General features: G+C 31.7%; 1 protein-coding gene across 1 annotated transcript; it reads right to left on the minus strand.

The window, feature by feature from the left end:
• Positions 1-2,218: 2,218 nt before the first annotated feature.
• LOC126695658 (E3 ubiquitin-protein ligase ATL41-like) lies at positions 2,219-3,456 on the minus strand. Its single transcript, XM_050392486.1, has one exon. It carries the CDS (start codon positions 3,256-3,258, stop codon positions 2,476-2,478), a length of 783 nt encoding a protein of 260 aa, XP_050248443.1. The 5' UTR covers positions 3,259-3,456; the 3' UTR covers positions 2,219-2,475.
• Positions 3,457-15,435: the final 11,979 nt, after the last annotated feature.

Consider the following 15,435-nt stretch of genomic DNA (forward strand, 5'->3'; position numbering starts at 1 on the left):
AAAGAAGAAGAAGAAATCTTCATATATATTTGAGGAGGGACTATGGAGTCCTTTAGGAGGAGGGGCCACCTCCCCGGCTCTACGAATCACCCATGTATATATAACAGCATCGAGTGAGAATATTATTTAAGACTATTCATAGACAATGTCATTTCACTTATATTGCTTTTTCATAAATTCTTTACATGATCATCCTAATTATGGTTCAATGAGACGGAAGTCAATTTCTGCCATGCTCTAATTTCCAACAAATCTGAACAACTTGCAAGTATCATTGACCATATTTTTGGAGCAAATTTGCATAATAGGATGGGAAACAAATATTAAATAAATAAATTATTTGAAGACTAAACAGAAGAACAACGGACTGGCAATTGACCTTTCCGCTTATCTAGAGTCAAAGAGAGAGAGAGAGAGAGAGAGAGAGATGGTCATAAGAGTATAGTCGAAAACCATGTTAGCTTCCATAGTTGAAAGTAGAGCCGTTCTTGTGAATGTAAAATGAAATGGTCAAAAATAATGGGCTTGGATTAGGTTAGGCTCCTTTTGTCAAAGTTCAATAAAAACTTTCCATGTTTGAGTAAAAAATACAGTTTAGGGTTGTACATTTGTTAAATCCTATCAAATCTTGATATGATTTTAATTGTAATTGTGAACTCTGATATATGATGTATCTAACTAGTTCTAACATATGGTACTGTTTCAAAAAGTATTTCAATATTTAAAAATGTGAAAAATGTTTTGAAAAATATATTTTTCGCCCTTGAGGTTATTCTCACCGTTATAGCTGATCAATTAAACCCACTCCCAGCAAGAACCATCCGACCCAAAGCCACCCTATTCGAAATATGTCGATTTCAAGAGTTAGTTTTGTCAACCGCCAGTTGCTATCCACAAAACTTGGTCAAATTGGATTGAGCATTGGATTTGGAAATTCAATAACCCAACTCATTTAAAGAGCTTTGTCCATTATCATGCTTCCATAATTAGGCTCAACTTAACTCTAGTGCACTGGAGCTGATACTATGTAATTACGTGTTCGATTTTTGTTACGTGTCCGAATAGTGTCAGTTCTGTTCAGTATCATGCTTCCCTAATTGGACTTAACTGTAGTATACTGGAACTGACACGATGCAAATAAGTGTTCGATTTTTGTCACGTGTCCGAACAGTGTTAATTCTAATGCACTGGAGCCAAGCCTTACCCTCCCTAATCAACATCATGCCATTATTCCTCTCCTCATCTTCACTTCGCTTGTTGTCATTCCTCTTCAACTTGATCTTTGCCTAAGTTTTAACAGAGAACTTAGGATGTCCACCAAATCCAACAGGCGTCTCTAATTTCCACCAAATCCTGACAAAAGGATCTCTAGATTTCCACAATATTTGGCAAAGAACTTGAGATTTTCATCGTCTCATGAAAATGCCATCCAAATCACCAGCTCTCTCATCAAGACACCATCCAAAATTCATCAACATCTCGAGACGACTTCTAGATTTAATCGATCTAACTGCTGATTTAAGTTTATGGAAACGATTACAACTAGCATACCACAGGCAGCAGCAGCTTAAAAACCTGACTTGATTGGGATAAAAGGTGGGTTGGCCATAAATCAGAGCCCTACCAACACCTAATTACCCCAGTTTCCTATTCATAAATTAATCTTGTTTATGCAATTTATATTTTACACAAACAGATAGAGCGGCCCACATTGCAGCTGGCCGCCTGGCCCTCCCTGATCTTGCCAGAGGGTTAATTTTGCGACTCGGTATCGATTTCATGACTTTAGATTTGAAAACCTTACCTGGTTATCCCCTGTGCTAGGACTAGGATAGGTCTCGATAAATAAAACAAAATTCTATTGTTAAAATAAAAAAAATAATAATAATATTAAAAACATCAAATAAACTCTAGCACACGTTAAACAACTAAAAATCCTTGTGTACACCCTGCCACCGATTATTCCCTCACAATAGAATAATTTTTTTTTTTAATATAAAAAAAAAAAATTGATTTTATTCCCCTTCATTCTTTAAAAATTAATTTCAGAGGATCAATACGAATCCCAAGGATCAACATCTTGACTTCCCAAAAAATAACTTATTCAGCCGATCAATTTGTGATAGCTTAGTTCACATGGAGAGCATCTACTATGCCCCAATTATATTAGTGGCTTTAGTTATTATCATTTCTTTTAGGTTACCAAACACCAAGTCCCTTTAGACCAAGTAAAATTACTAGTAAACAATGTATTAAGTACAAAATTGTCAAACTTTACAAAAATATATAGAAATTCTAAAAATCTGACAACCATTTTGTCTTGGTCTATTCATCACTAGAACCAAGTTTATGTAAATTTCTCTCTCTCTCATGTATATTTATGTACTCAATCATAAAGCTATAATCGAAATGTAGAATAATTACGCTTTATTCCAAAAGAGTAAAATCTTGCATTAGATTTTAACTTTAGTGTAATCACTGTCTCTCTAAATCTTCTATATCATCGTCTTCACCACAAGAATGAATCCTTTTCAATGATTTTTCCCTACTAAGCATCCTTTTGAATGAATTTAATCTTGAGCTTGAACCACTGACCTTTTCCAAAGAGTTGGTAACACCATATGAGGTCCCTTCCATGCATGACAAACCCGAATTGACACGATCCATAGGCATAGGTGGAGCATTGGGTGCACCACCACCACCACCAGCAGCAGCTGCTAGACCTGCCGGACCCTCACGGGGCACGGGAAGAACCCGCGGCTCAGCCTCGGTTCGACAAATAGGACACGTGGAGTGTGAACTCAACCACTTGTCTATGCACTCCGCATGGAAAATGTGCTTACAATTAGGAAGCAACCTTGCAATCTCTTCCTTCTCTAACACGCTTAAACAGACCGCGCACTCTATTATAGTCGAGGCAGCACCATCCTCAGCATCCCTTTGCTTGAACACAAACACGGGCAATGACTGAATGACCATAGGATCAAGACCCGTCTTGGGGGGCTCGTTAGAGCGAACATGAGCCACGGTTAAGCCTAGTTGACGCAAAGCAAACCGCTGGCGAGCTTGTCTCCTTAGAACACACCTTGCATATATGTGTAACGCAACAACAAGCACAATCACCCCAGATAATGATACAATAGCTGTGAGCATGATCTTGCTATTTAAATCACTCTCGTTGCTGTTTTTTGGAAAGAATGAATGCCCATCATTGTCACGATCACCAAAGAAATCTGCAGGGTAATCGGGGCCGGACATGTTTGTTTTTTTTTTTTTCCTTGGTGAGCTGAGATTGAGGGGGGTTATGGGATTATAAGGATCGAAGAAGTTAATGAATTGGGTTGTGATGAGAAAGTCGTGTTGTGTTGAGCTTTCTGTGTGGTGTGTGTATGTGACTTTTTTGTGAAATGCGTGGAAGATTGGGTTTCGTTAGGAGGAATCAGAAATGAGCCAAAATAACAAGCCAAGGTGTGTGTAATTGACTAGAACTCCCCCCTGCCCATCTTTTCCAAGAGGTTGACTGTTGAATGTTGACTTGCATCTCATCTCAAACACATTTTCACATTTTCTCTTTCTTCAATTTTCTTGTTTAAGATGGATGCAGTTTCCATTTTTAATTGCGTCGTTTTCGTTTTTTCAAAACCAGCAAAAATAGATTAGAATAATTTAAAGAGGGAAAGGAACATATGTATTTATCTATTTATAAAATTGAAATTGAATTATTCTTTTAGTTTCAATTTTTATCTTCTTTTGAAAATAACCTTATCATTTTTAATAAATAAATTAAAAAAAACCTTATTTACTTTGTGTGCCTTTGGTCTAGCTTAATTAATGAATTAAATAACCTTATTTATTAGATATAATTTTGAAATTTTCACTTTTTTAAAGTAGAACTTAGCCAATTCTAACTTATTTTTATTTCATCAAAAAAAAAAAAAAAACTAAATGCACGCCTAAACTTTGTGTCATGACCAAACAGAATAAGGGAAAGTTGAGATTGAACCATCATGTGAACAAGTAGATCAATTTCTTAACCCAAACAAGGGGTTAGCTAGTCTAATAGTTCCTTGACCCCAAAATTCTCACCATGAGGTCTTGAGTTCGATTAGCATCTAGTATCCAAAATTCCAATCAATATTTACAGATCATCTTCAAGGATTTAATCCCTTATTTAATTACCTTGTGTGTGAAAGACAAAATATTGCACCAGTTCTCAGCGAATGGTCAAATATCATGACTGATTATTTTATTATTATTATATTTGTATGTGTGTGAAACGACAACACATTTTTAAAGTCTCATTTTTTCTAGATATAAGTGTACTTTAACGCAATTTATTTTCCAAGCAAAACAAGTAAATGAAATAAACTCATCCAACCGAACTCTTTTAGTTAGAGTTGTAGACAATTTCTTTTTCTTGAGAAGATATTTCTTTTTCAAAGACGCAGCATATCATTAATTGAACGGACAAAAACAAGTTGATTTATTATTTTGGTTTATTTTGTTAAAAAACAACGCTATAACTCATATCCCCTTATTAGTTTTTTTTTTTTTTTTTTTTGATAAGTAAGAAAGGATTATTAAGCTCATCAACTTCCTTACAAAAGACCCATTAAGAGATGGAAGAAATGAGTTAAGGTCCTCAATTTGAAGAAAAAAAGCCCAATGAGCTAGCACATGGGCGAGATCATTATAAGAACAATAACAAAAAGAAAATTTATCAAACCCTCAAGATTCCATTCCTCATCAGATATATATTTTTATATGCTAAAAACTAAAAAGTCGTGAACATTTGTGCATTTATTTATTTTTATAATAATAGAGTTGCAATATTTTTAATAAAATAATTAAGAAGATTAGATGACCGCGCGGGAAGGATTAGGAGGAGGAGAAAGTCTAAAATATGGGGGGCCCCACGAAGAATAATGAATAAATGACTATGTGTGATACAGATACTGGTTGTACTGCGCACATGTCTGTCATCCTAACAACTACTTTACCAAGTTTTTTTTGGATAAAAAAAGAGTTAGAATAATTTTTTTGAAACTAAAGAGTTAGAATAATTGAACAAGTGTTACGTTATATTATATAAATAGTGTGTAGTGACGTAGTGTTATGCATATACACAAATATAATTAAAAATAATCACAATTATATAATATAATGTAACATTATTGATATAATATATGCATAGGACTACACACTATTTATATAATTTTAAGTCGTGTCTCAATAATTTATTTGTCACAAAAATTAAAAACTTAGATGGATACGTGGTGGAAAGTTGGACTTCAATTGAAATCCAATTTAGAATCTAATTGAATTTGGATTCTTCGATTTTTATATTCAATAATTTATTTGACACAAAATTAAAAATTAAATGGAATACAGTGCAAAATTGAGAATTTGATTAAAATCTAATTGATTTTTTTTTTTCAATTTTGGCTATTAATATATATATTTATATATATATATATATAGATTTTATGAAGAAAAAAAATACTATTAGTGACCAATCAAAATTTTGTGAAAGAATGAGGCAGTTTGGGTCCAATATCACTAACACCTAGATCTAATCTAGACCCGCCAAACCGGCCAAAGGATAATAAGCATGGTACAAAAAGGACCCTAGGCGGCCACATTATTAGCACATGTTTGTAACCAAAATCAATTATCATATGTTTTTTAGATTTTGTATTTTTATATATTATTAGTAGAACACACCAACACTTTAATCCAAGTACTTTCACTTTTCACAATGATTCCATGCCACCAAAATAACAGAATTCTCCTGTTAACACAAGTTGAAATGATCTAAAATTAACCCACTACTATCTATAGTTTGCCCCGGGTTCCCTAAGAAGGAAGGAACCATCGGTATTCAGTTTTTAACCCAATTCTGATCTTGGGGCTTGCAACTTGACCAAGGTGGGTTTCAACAAATAGGGCTTTAGGAACACCAATATCGGTTTTTTTTTTTTTTTTTTGGTTGTTGTTGTTGTTGCTGCTGAGAACACCAACATCAAGCAGAATTCAAAGTACCCGATTAAAGGAATCCTCCACAAGATTTGAAACATGACCTAGACAATTTAAACTTGTGGATCTTCCTCTGTACCTTTCTATCCAAAGAGATCAAAGTCAAAAAGTTAATAAAATATTAAAATGTTCCATAGGCAATTGATATTGGACAAAATTTCTCTCCAAACTAGTTTAGAAAGAAACTTTTCAAACTTTTTCTATATCTTTTTATTGGATGTGGATTTTGAAAATCTAAACGTTGAATTTCATGTATTTTATGTTCTTAACACGTATATCAAATTTCGTTCAAATTGAATGTTATTTACTATTTGATCAAAAAAACCTATTTTTTATGGGTAATTTTAAATCATAAAAACTTAAAATTTAAACATTTAATTGATGGCATAGCTGTTAATCTTTGATCTTCTTGAAATTTTGCAAGTATAGAGGGTATAATAAGAACATGCAATCCAATAATTATATTTTCATAATTTACATATAATAAAAAGATATTGGTAAAGTTTGATGAGTTTCTTGAGAGAAACATTTTCCTTTGATGTTTATAGAATGTCAGTATTGAGTTACATTTAGCATGTAACGACTCATAATGAGGAAAGCCAAAGGAAGAGATACATAAGCACTAGGTACACCTAATTTGTCCAAAATAGATCTAGTGACGAAGGCACTCATAGTGGTTGGGGATCAAGTTCCATGATTATATGGTAGTGTAGTTTATTGATTTTTTTTTTTAATAAAAAAAATGTCAAATAAACAGAAGGACAAAATTTAGTTACAAAATTAGTTGTAGCCTAAGACTACAACCTTAATATCTTTTTATTGGAGATGAATTTTGACAAATCCATCTTTGAATTACATCTTCTTCTTATATCCTCCATACTTGCAAAATTTCTAGAAAAGTTAAAATCTATAGTTATGTCATTGATAAATTGTTTAAATTGCAAATTTTTGTAGTTTAAAATTATGCATAAAATATAAATTTGTAGATCATATAATAAATAATATCCAATTGACACAAAATTTTATATGTGTATTAAGAGCGTAAAAAAAATGCAATTTAACAATTACATTTTTAAAATTTGTAGTAATATTTATTTTATTGTGTAAGGTTGTATCTTTAGGTTACAAAAAATTTTGTAGCTAAATTTTTTCCTAAACAGAAAAACTCAAATCAAAGTGGTATATAACATTAGGAATGAACACTACCAACTCAACCCCTAGGCAATTTTGCTCTTAAAGGTATAATACTATATTTATATAACAATCGAAAATAAAATTCTTGTCATACCTTTTTATTTATTTTCTTTTGAAGAAGTGTTTTTCTAGTTAATTTTAACAAATCCATATGTATTTTTTCTCTTTATCTCACTTACAAAAGTCATTTCATGATCATTTAAAAAAAAAAAAATTCCTTCCATTGTTCCATAAAAATATATTCAATAATCAAAATTTAAAATTATAAATACACAAAATGATTCACTTAAAATTACTAACTTAAGTTTAGTTTTTATGATTGGACAATTTAAAGAACTATATTTTCGTTTGAAATTCATGAGTTTCATCACTATTTGTTTCTTAGGCCAAAAGAAAAATTGGGAGCAAAAACACATAACGCCACTTATATTTATGGGTTGGGTTTAAGTTACACCTAGTATAATTTTAAGCAATGCTACACCAACCAATAGATTTTAATTGGATGCAAATTTTGACAAATCCACCGTTAGATTACATTACTTTCGTATATTCTCCATGCTTGCAAAATTTCAAGATGATCAAAGATCAATAGTCATGTCATCAATCAATTGTTTAAATTTAGGTTTTTGTAATTTGAAATAATGCATAAAAGATTAGTTTATGGATCAAATGGTAAATTACATTTGATTAGCATGAAATTTGGCATATATGTTAAGAACATATAGAATATGTAATTTAACGGTTGGATTTTCAAAATATGAATTCAATAATAAGTTATTGAGTGATGTAACATTGTTTAGATTTACACTAAGTGTAACTTGAACCAAACTATATATATATATATATATATATATAGTTGGGTTCAAGTTACACCTGGTGTAATTCTTTAGCGTTACACATTTTCTAAACTATTAGATTTAAGTAGATCCAATAGTCAAAAAAGACCTCATTAATGATCATATTCTAATTGATTTCATTTATTCTTCCTTATTTATGACATTCCATACTTATCTTTAAACCCTAAAAAGTGTATAGGCACCTCTCTCTCTCTCTCTCTCTCTCTCTCTCTCTCTCTCTCTCTCTCTCTCTCTCTCTCTCTCTCTCTCTCTCTCTCTCTCTCTCTCTCTCTCTCTCTCTCTCTCTCTCCCTCCCTCCCTCCCGCACAAAAAAGCCATAGCCACTATGAAGTAGTGTTTGTTTTAAGTCTATCACAATAAGCTATAAGCAATAAAGGCTTACATACCATTACTACCATCATGATCAAACAATAAGGTTATGGCCTATTGTAACCACGGTCATGTGTCAAACAGTCAAAGTGATTCCAGCAAGGTCATTGGACATAAACCATTACTACAAATAACCTGAATATGTCAGTTACTCTATTACTCAAAAAAAAAAAAAAAAAAAAAATGTAACCACAATCAAGATTGCAGGATTAGTTGCAAATCACTCATCAAGGTTTAAACATGTAGCTACAAATATGTCCGGTGGTTGCAGCATTTTTTTTTTTTTTTTTGGCTAGCGTCCTGGCTGTGGGGGGTAGAAAAGCAGTGGAGAGAGAGAGAGAGAGAAAAGTGCATATACACTTTTTTTTTTGGGTTTAGAGATAAGTATGGAATGCCATAAATAAGGAATAATAAATAAGATTAATTAGAATATTAACATTAATAAGAGTCTTTTTTTTATCGTTAAATCTACTTAAATTCAATGGTTTAGAAAAAATATAAATCTAAACTTCTAGCAAACATGTTCCCGGCCATCTCTAGGGAAATATTTTCAACGTTTCCTGTAATTTAATTCACCTACTAATGGCATAAAAATGGGGATGTGTATGAAAGAAAAAACAAATGTCATTGACTTGAAAATTTTGTTATGACATTAATTTAAGACTAGTAAAAGTTTGGTGGGTCTAGAAGACTTCTTAATTATGTCAATTTGGGAAGTTTTATTTCAACATCAAAATGTCCTCTCTCAGGTGGTGAAGTTCACCCCTTCTCATGGGTTGAACAACCAATAAGTTTTGATGTTGGTAATATCATTTTATTCATTTGCTAATAATATTCCTTTCTGATTAGATTAGTCTCTTTGCTTTTTAAACCTTCTTTAACATTGGTCCACGTACAGCACAAGGAGAAATTTGAAATTTTAGCTGGTGACTTGTATATGTGGGGGCATGAACTTGTATTATGGTCTTCAAAACTATAACGTTTGACGATAGTGTGTGAGTCGGTGACGAGTCTATTACACTTTCATACATTATTCAAAACAGGTAAGTTGTAAGAGTACGGGGGAAAGAAAAAAGACAACTAGAGTAAGGAGTGGGTTCAAATTCCTAACTTTAATGGAAAAAACTTTCAGTTGTCCAATTCAATAACTACCCTAAATTTTCATTTGGTAATGATGGTAAAAGACCAACTGTTCGAATTGATTGGTAATCTATTGATTGGAAACAGGATAATTAGTGGCGGTTCTACGTTGAAGTCAGAGAGTTCATACGAAGGCCCTGACTTGGGGGGGGAAAATTTATACTTACTAAAAAAAAAAAATTTAACTCCTAAATTAACCAGTTTTTTCTACTTAAAAAAAAATTATATATATATATATATTTAACGCTCTAACTTAAGAATCTCAAAATTTTGGATTCAATAAAAATAAGAGAAATATTACGTTTACAATATTTTCGCAACAAATCTGATATGGTAAGCTATTACTGGTTTTAATCTAAACTCACTATTAACATTACTTTTTAACCCACAATAATAACTTGCCCCTTAGGATTTGTTATAAAATTATTGTGAAAATGTTGTGGATGTAGTATATTAATATTACTCCAAAAATAAAGTTGGCCCCCAAATATAAACCTTAAGGACCTTAACCCCTTAAACAAAAACAAAAAAAAATAAAAAAAAAAACTCAAGCAACAACAATAAAAGTTAATCCAAATAACAACAAAAATAGCCCAAACAAAAATAAGACTAAGCTAAGCAATAACAAGGATGAACAAATTATTCAACAACAAAACCATTCAAACTTCCCAAAAAAAAAAAAAAAAAGACCTCATAATCAATCATTTAAATCAGTAACTCATTTAACCCATTTGGCCATTTCATAAAAAAAACCCTTAATCTCATTTTTTTCTTAAAAAGAATACTAAAAGAAATACTGTGACCATGAGTTCTCATTGGCAACGATGCCAATATATAACTCTATTCTCTTCAACTTTGCAATCGCAAGTCGTAACAACTCTACTTTCCTTGGGGACTTAACTCGCAGTCGCAGCAAGTATCATTTGTTGCTCTCTACTTCTCTCTCTCTCTCTCTCTTTCTAATCATTTCAAACGCTCTCTTACTTTTTTACAATGTTAATATATTCAAGTTTTCTTTTTATTAAATTTTATATAATAAATTAAAGTTTCTTAATGACTACTCTCCTAGAACTGTTATCCTAATACATTTTGAATGTGCAGGAGAGTAAATTGATTCAAGTTGCGGAAAAAAAAAATTGTTTCTACCTTTTAAAGTTATGAAAAACTAGTGAGATATGGGTTTCAATTAACTAAATTAGTAAAATTTCTGATGGTTGAATAAGAGATTTGTGGTTCAATTCTCGCCTATACAAAGCCAACGTTATAGGTTGAAACTCTATAAAGTATATATATATATATATAATAAAATAAAATAAAATAAACTGATGTGATATGTGGTCCTAAAATTATTGTGAGAAAAGCACTAATTTTGCTGGGTGAAAAAAAAAGAAAGAGATAAGCGTTGATTTAGCTCATCAAAGTTGTAATGAGCTGTCAATTTGATCCAGTGTTTTTATTTTGTCATTTCGGCGTTTCACACTTAAGCTTCATAGCCCAAAAACATAGCCCAAGACCCGTATTTATATAGCTACTACTACTAGCACCGCAGCCTAAACCCACAACCATGTTCCCCACATGCGGCCCAAGAACATCAAGGCTTAAGCCGAACCCCATGGTCCCCACATCCATATCCATCCCCTCAAATGATCAAAACCACCTACACGCTGCCAAACACCACAAATATAAAAAGGCTAATTGTTAGTACACACATTATTACACATACCATAAACACAAATTATTTTTTTTGAACTAAAATTGTGTCTTTTAGTCAAGATTTCAGTTTAAAAAGTAGGACTAGGGGCGGAGGTAAGGAATAGGGTGGGGGGCCTCTGCCAAGGAATAGGGTGGGGGGCCAAGGCCCCCCAAAATTTTGAATTTTTTTAATATATATAATTATTTTTATATTTTTAAAATTTAGTATACAAAAATAAGAGTTGGCCCCCCCAATATAATTGAATCAGTCCAATGATGCTCTTAAAAAAATAATTGGTCTAATAGTTATAGAGATATAACTTCATTTTTATCAATTCTATTTTATATTGTAAAATATGCTCTTATATCTGTAAAATATTTGATGAAGTTTGGCACCAAACATGTTTGACTCTATCTCTTTCAACCTGTTATGTGGCGATTAACAAGTTACTGACTCATTAAAAAAAATCTTGTCACTTAAACAACACATGAAATGTCTCTTTAGTAGTCACATAATGGGTTAGAGTAAGATAGCTTCAAATATGTTCGTAGCTTAACTTATTCTTCCAAGTTTTTGACCAGTTTTTGAAAATTGCATTAATTCAATTGAAAGATTTTTTTTACTAACTTTAGTATAAAATTTGATAATTTGTATCGAAAATAATACTTTTTTAGAATTTCACATTGAAAATGGTAAAAATGAATTTTATTTTATAAAAGATCGCCATCAAATATAATTTTGATTGAAAATATTAAGTTTTTTTTTTTTTTGTTTTTGTTGGGTGTGGTATATCTATATATCTATATCTATATGTATAGATATAACTTATCAAATAAAAAAGGTGTGTATATATAATAAAAAAGTGTATGTGTGTGTGGAGTTATTTTGATAAATATATTAGTGCCGCAACTTGGCCCCCTTCAAACAAAAATTTCTAGCTCCACCCCTAAATAGGACAGTGTAATAGACACTACCCAAAAAGGAAGGCTAGCTCACGATAAAAATGTAATGAAAAATTTTAACACTAAATCAATTTGGAACCATCTCCTTTCTCCTCTAATCTAGAGCCTATGTATAAGACTATCGATTTCTATTATTTTAAAAAAATTATATGATTTATTAAAAAAAGTTATGTGACTAAAACTGTACATGTATGGTTTCTTTAATCGCCATTTAGTGAATTGGAGAAAAATAACTTCAAACCGGTTTATAACTAAACTTTTTTTAAATGTAATGTCAGTCAATAGAATGAATAGATTGACCATATAGAAGACAAATTAAAATAAAATAAAATAAAATTTGAAATCTTATAGACCAAATTTATAATTCATGTATATTTTGAGGAATTAAATAGTATTTTAACCTAATAACCTCTCTTTTTATTTTATTTTTTCATTTGACATTATTGTCTTAATTTTATCTTTTTCCTTAATTGAAAAGGAAAAGACTGTTTGTTTGGATTTCTTTGTTTGGATGTGGACATTGCTTCTTTGGTTTTCCTATTTCAATATAGTTTGTAGTCCAAGACTCCTCGCAATCTAAAACAAGGACTAGTAACTACCTGATGGTATGTGTTCCAAAATACAACCTGCTGATCAGATGACAACTAAGATACCTAAGGGCACTTTTGTTTGCATTGAGATCTAATATTTTTTTTAATCATATAATTAGTGATGCACTATTTATCATAATTTTTAGTGTTTAGAAACAAAAATAAGAAACTTATACTTGTTTTCTAAAAGCAATATCAAAGATAAATTTTCATATCAAACGATAATGGAGGGAGAGCTCAGTGTTCAGGTGTTTTGGAAGGTAGGGAATGCATGGCTGAGATAGAAATTTTTTATTGGGTGTCAAAACATTTATGTATGGACCGAATTGACGAGTTGGTATATTTTTGAGGAATTAAATTCTAATTTTCCCTTCTTTTTCTTCATCAACGTTGTTATTTTAATCTTAACCTTTCTTAATTTGAAAAGAAAAGATAGGTTGTATCTGACAAAGGATGTTTAACATTTCTTTCTTTGGAATCTGGAGTTGTGGACATCTGGACATTGCGTCTTAGTTCTTATTAGGTATTCTTATTTCAATATAGGAGTTGTGGGCACTCTGTTAACATATAGGTCCTTTTTTTTTTACTAGTTTTGCATTATGTATAATGTTTTCAGAGTTAAGAAACAAAAAAGAATATCTTCTACTTGTACGTAAAAGCAAAATCAAAGGAATATATAAATATACATATATATATATATATATATTAGCAAGTAAATATTTTGAATAAAAACTTTTTAAATTATGAATAAAATCTTTATTTAAAAGATTTTTTTTGGGGGGGGGGGGGGTCATATATTCGGGAAGTTGAAGTGGAAACATATGAGGGTGATCACATTGTAATTTGGTGCACCCTCATGTATTTTTTTTCCCACCCTTGAAGTGATGATTTGCTTCACAGTATAGTTGTATTTTTTTTTTTTTTTTTGATGGGCTTGATGGTGAGATAACTCCTTGAGGAGACTCTAATTGAATAGTTAATAGAACATATAAGAACATCATTTAACTCAAAAGTTTTAGCATATGAATTTAGGCCCACCTATGTTAACTACTTAATTGAAGTCTCTCCAAAGTCTTATCTCCCTAACAATTGGTATCGAAGTCCATGGTGGTGCTACAAAGCGGTAAGGTTTTCAAAATGCTTTCGGAGTTAGAGCAGGAACAAGGTATATGTACTTGGAGTCCACACAAATGTACACATCACACAAACAAAACCCATAATGATCACTCAAAAATGATTTTGGAGAAAGACCCAACAAAATTGTGTTGTTAATGCATGCTATTAGGGAGGAAAAAAAAAAAAAAAAAAAGAAGGTGTGCCCAAGGTTCCTATGAACATAGAAGTGCAGGCCAATTTTCATGGATGAGCATGCGAGGTTGACACGTGATTTCCAAGGATGATGTACGAAAGGCCCATGAACGACATACTGGTGAAGGAAAAAACCTATAAGTAAGCGAGAGCTAGTAAAACTTCTTCATGGCCTACAAAGAAGCCTTGAAGCCCATATAAAGGCAAAGACTCAAATATGATGGGGAGATTATTGGGTATACATGTGTAAAGGAAGTCTCATATTAAGTAAAAATGACAAAAGAAAGTAGTTAATATAATATAGTTTAGTCCAAACTCATAAGTTTAAGTATTTGGGTTAAGTAGTATCCCTACATATATATTATATTACCCATCAGGGTTAAGTGGTGTTCATACGTTATAAATCCAGTAGTTCAAAACATCATTCACTCTAATCATCCAACATTCAAAACACTAGAAAGCTTCTCAGTAAAAGCTCTATATTGCAAAAACTCTATCACTAATTAGTGATAACTTAATGTAATATCATCTTTTGTGGTGCTCATGTTTTCTGCCTTTTGAACCCCACCATCCATCCCCCAAAAGCTCTATATTGCAAAAACTCTACTACTAACTAATGATAACTAATAGAAATGACATCCTTTCTTGTGTTTGTTTTTTGTCGTTTGAACCCCTCCATTAGTCCCCTACTATATACTTATTTCAACAACAAAAAAGTGCTCACTTGGCATTATTTTAGAAAGTAGAACTTAAATTGTAAAGCTTTTGTGGTATAGGGTTTTAATTGAAAAGGTCTTTAATGTTTTGAGTGTATGAAAAATTATAGTGAATAGTGTTTTAAAATTCCAGATTTCTAGAGTATATGAATAGTAAATTTGAGAATTTGTTCCTAAAGATCCAAATTTCAGCAGTTTTAAGGACCTAAGTTAAAGCATTTTTTTTAGTGGATTGCCAGACACCACCCTTTTTTTTTCCCAATTATTAAAGCTCTTTTGCGGGTTCTAAAACTCTATTTTAAATTCAACTTCCCACAAAATGCCGAACGAACACAAAAAATAAACAGTAAATTATAGGGCTTTTCTCTAAAAGTTTCAAATTTCAGGTTTAAAAAAAAAAAAAAAAAAAAAAAAACTATATAAAAGCTTTATGGAGATTTAAGGGTCGTCAATGGACCGGGTCGGGTCGGCCCGGCCCATTTTTACTTGGCCCATAGGCACAATGGACTAGGCATAATGGGCTATTAACTAGTTAACGGGCCGAGTCGGGTTGGGCCGAAAGAGAAAACC

Source organism: Quercus robur, chromosome 8 (assembly GCF_932294415.1).
Source record: "Quercus robur chromosome 8, dhQueRobu3.1, whole genome shotgun sequence".
Classification (NCBI taxonomy): Eukaryota; Viridiplantae; Streptophyta; class Magnoliopsida; order Fagales; family Fagaceae; genus Quercus; species Quercus robur.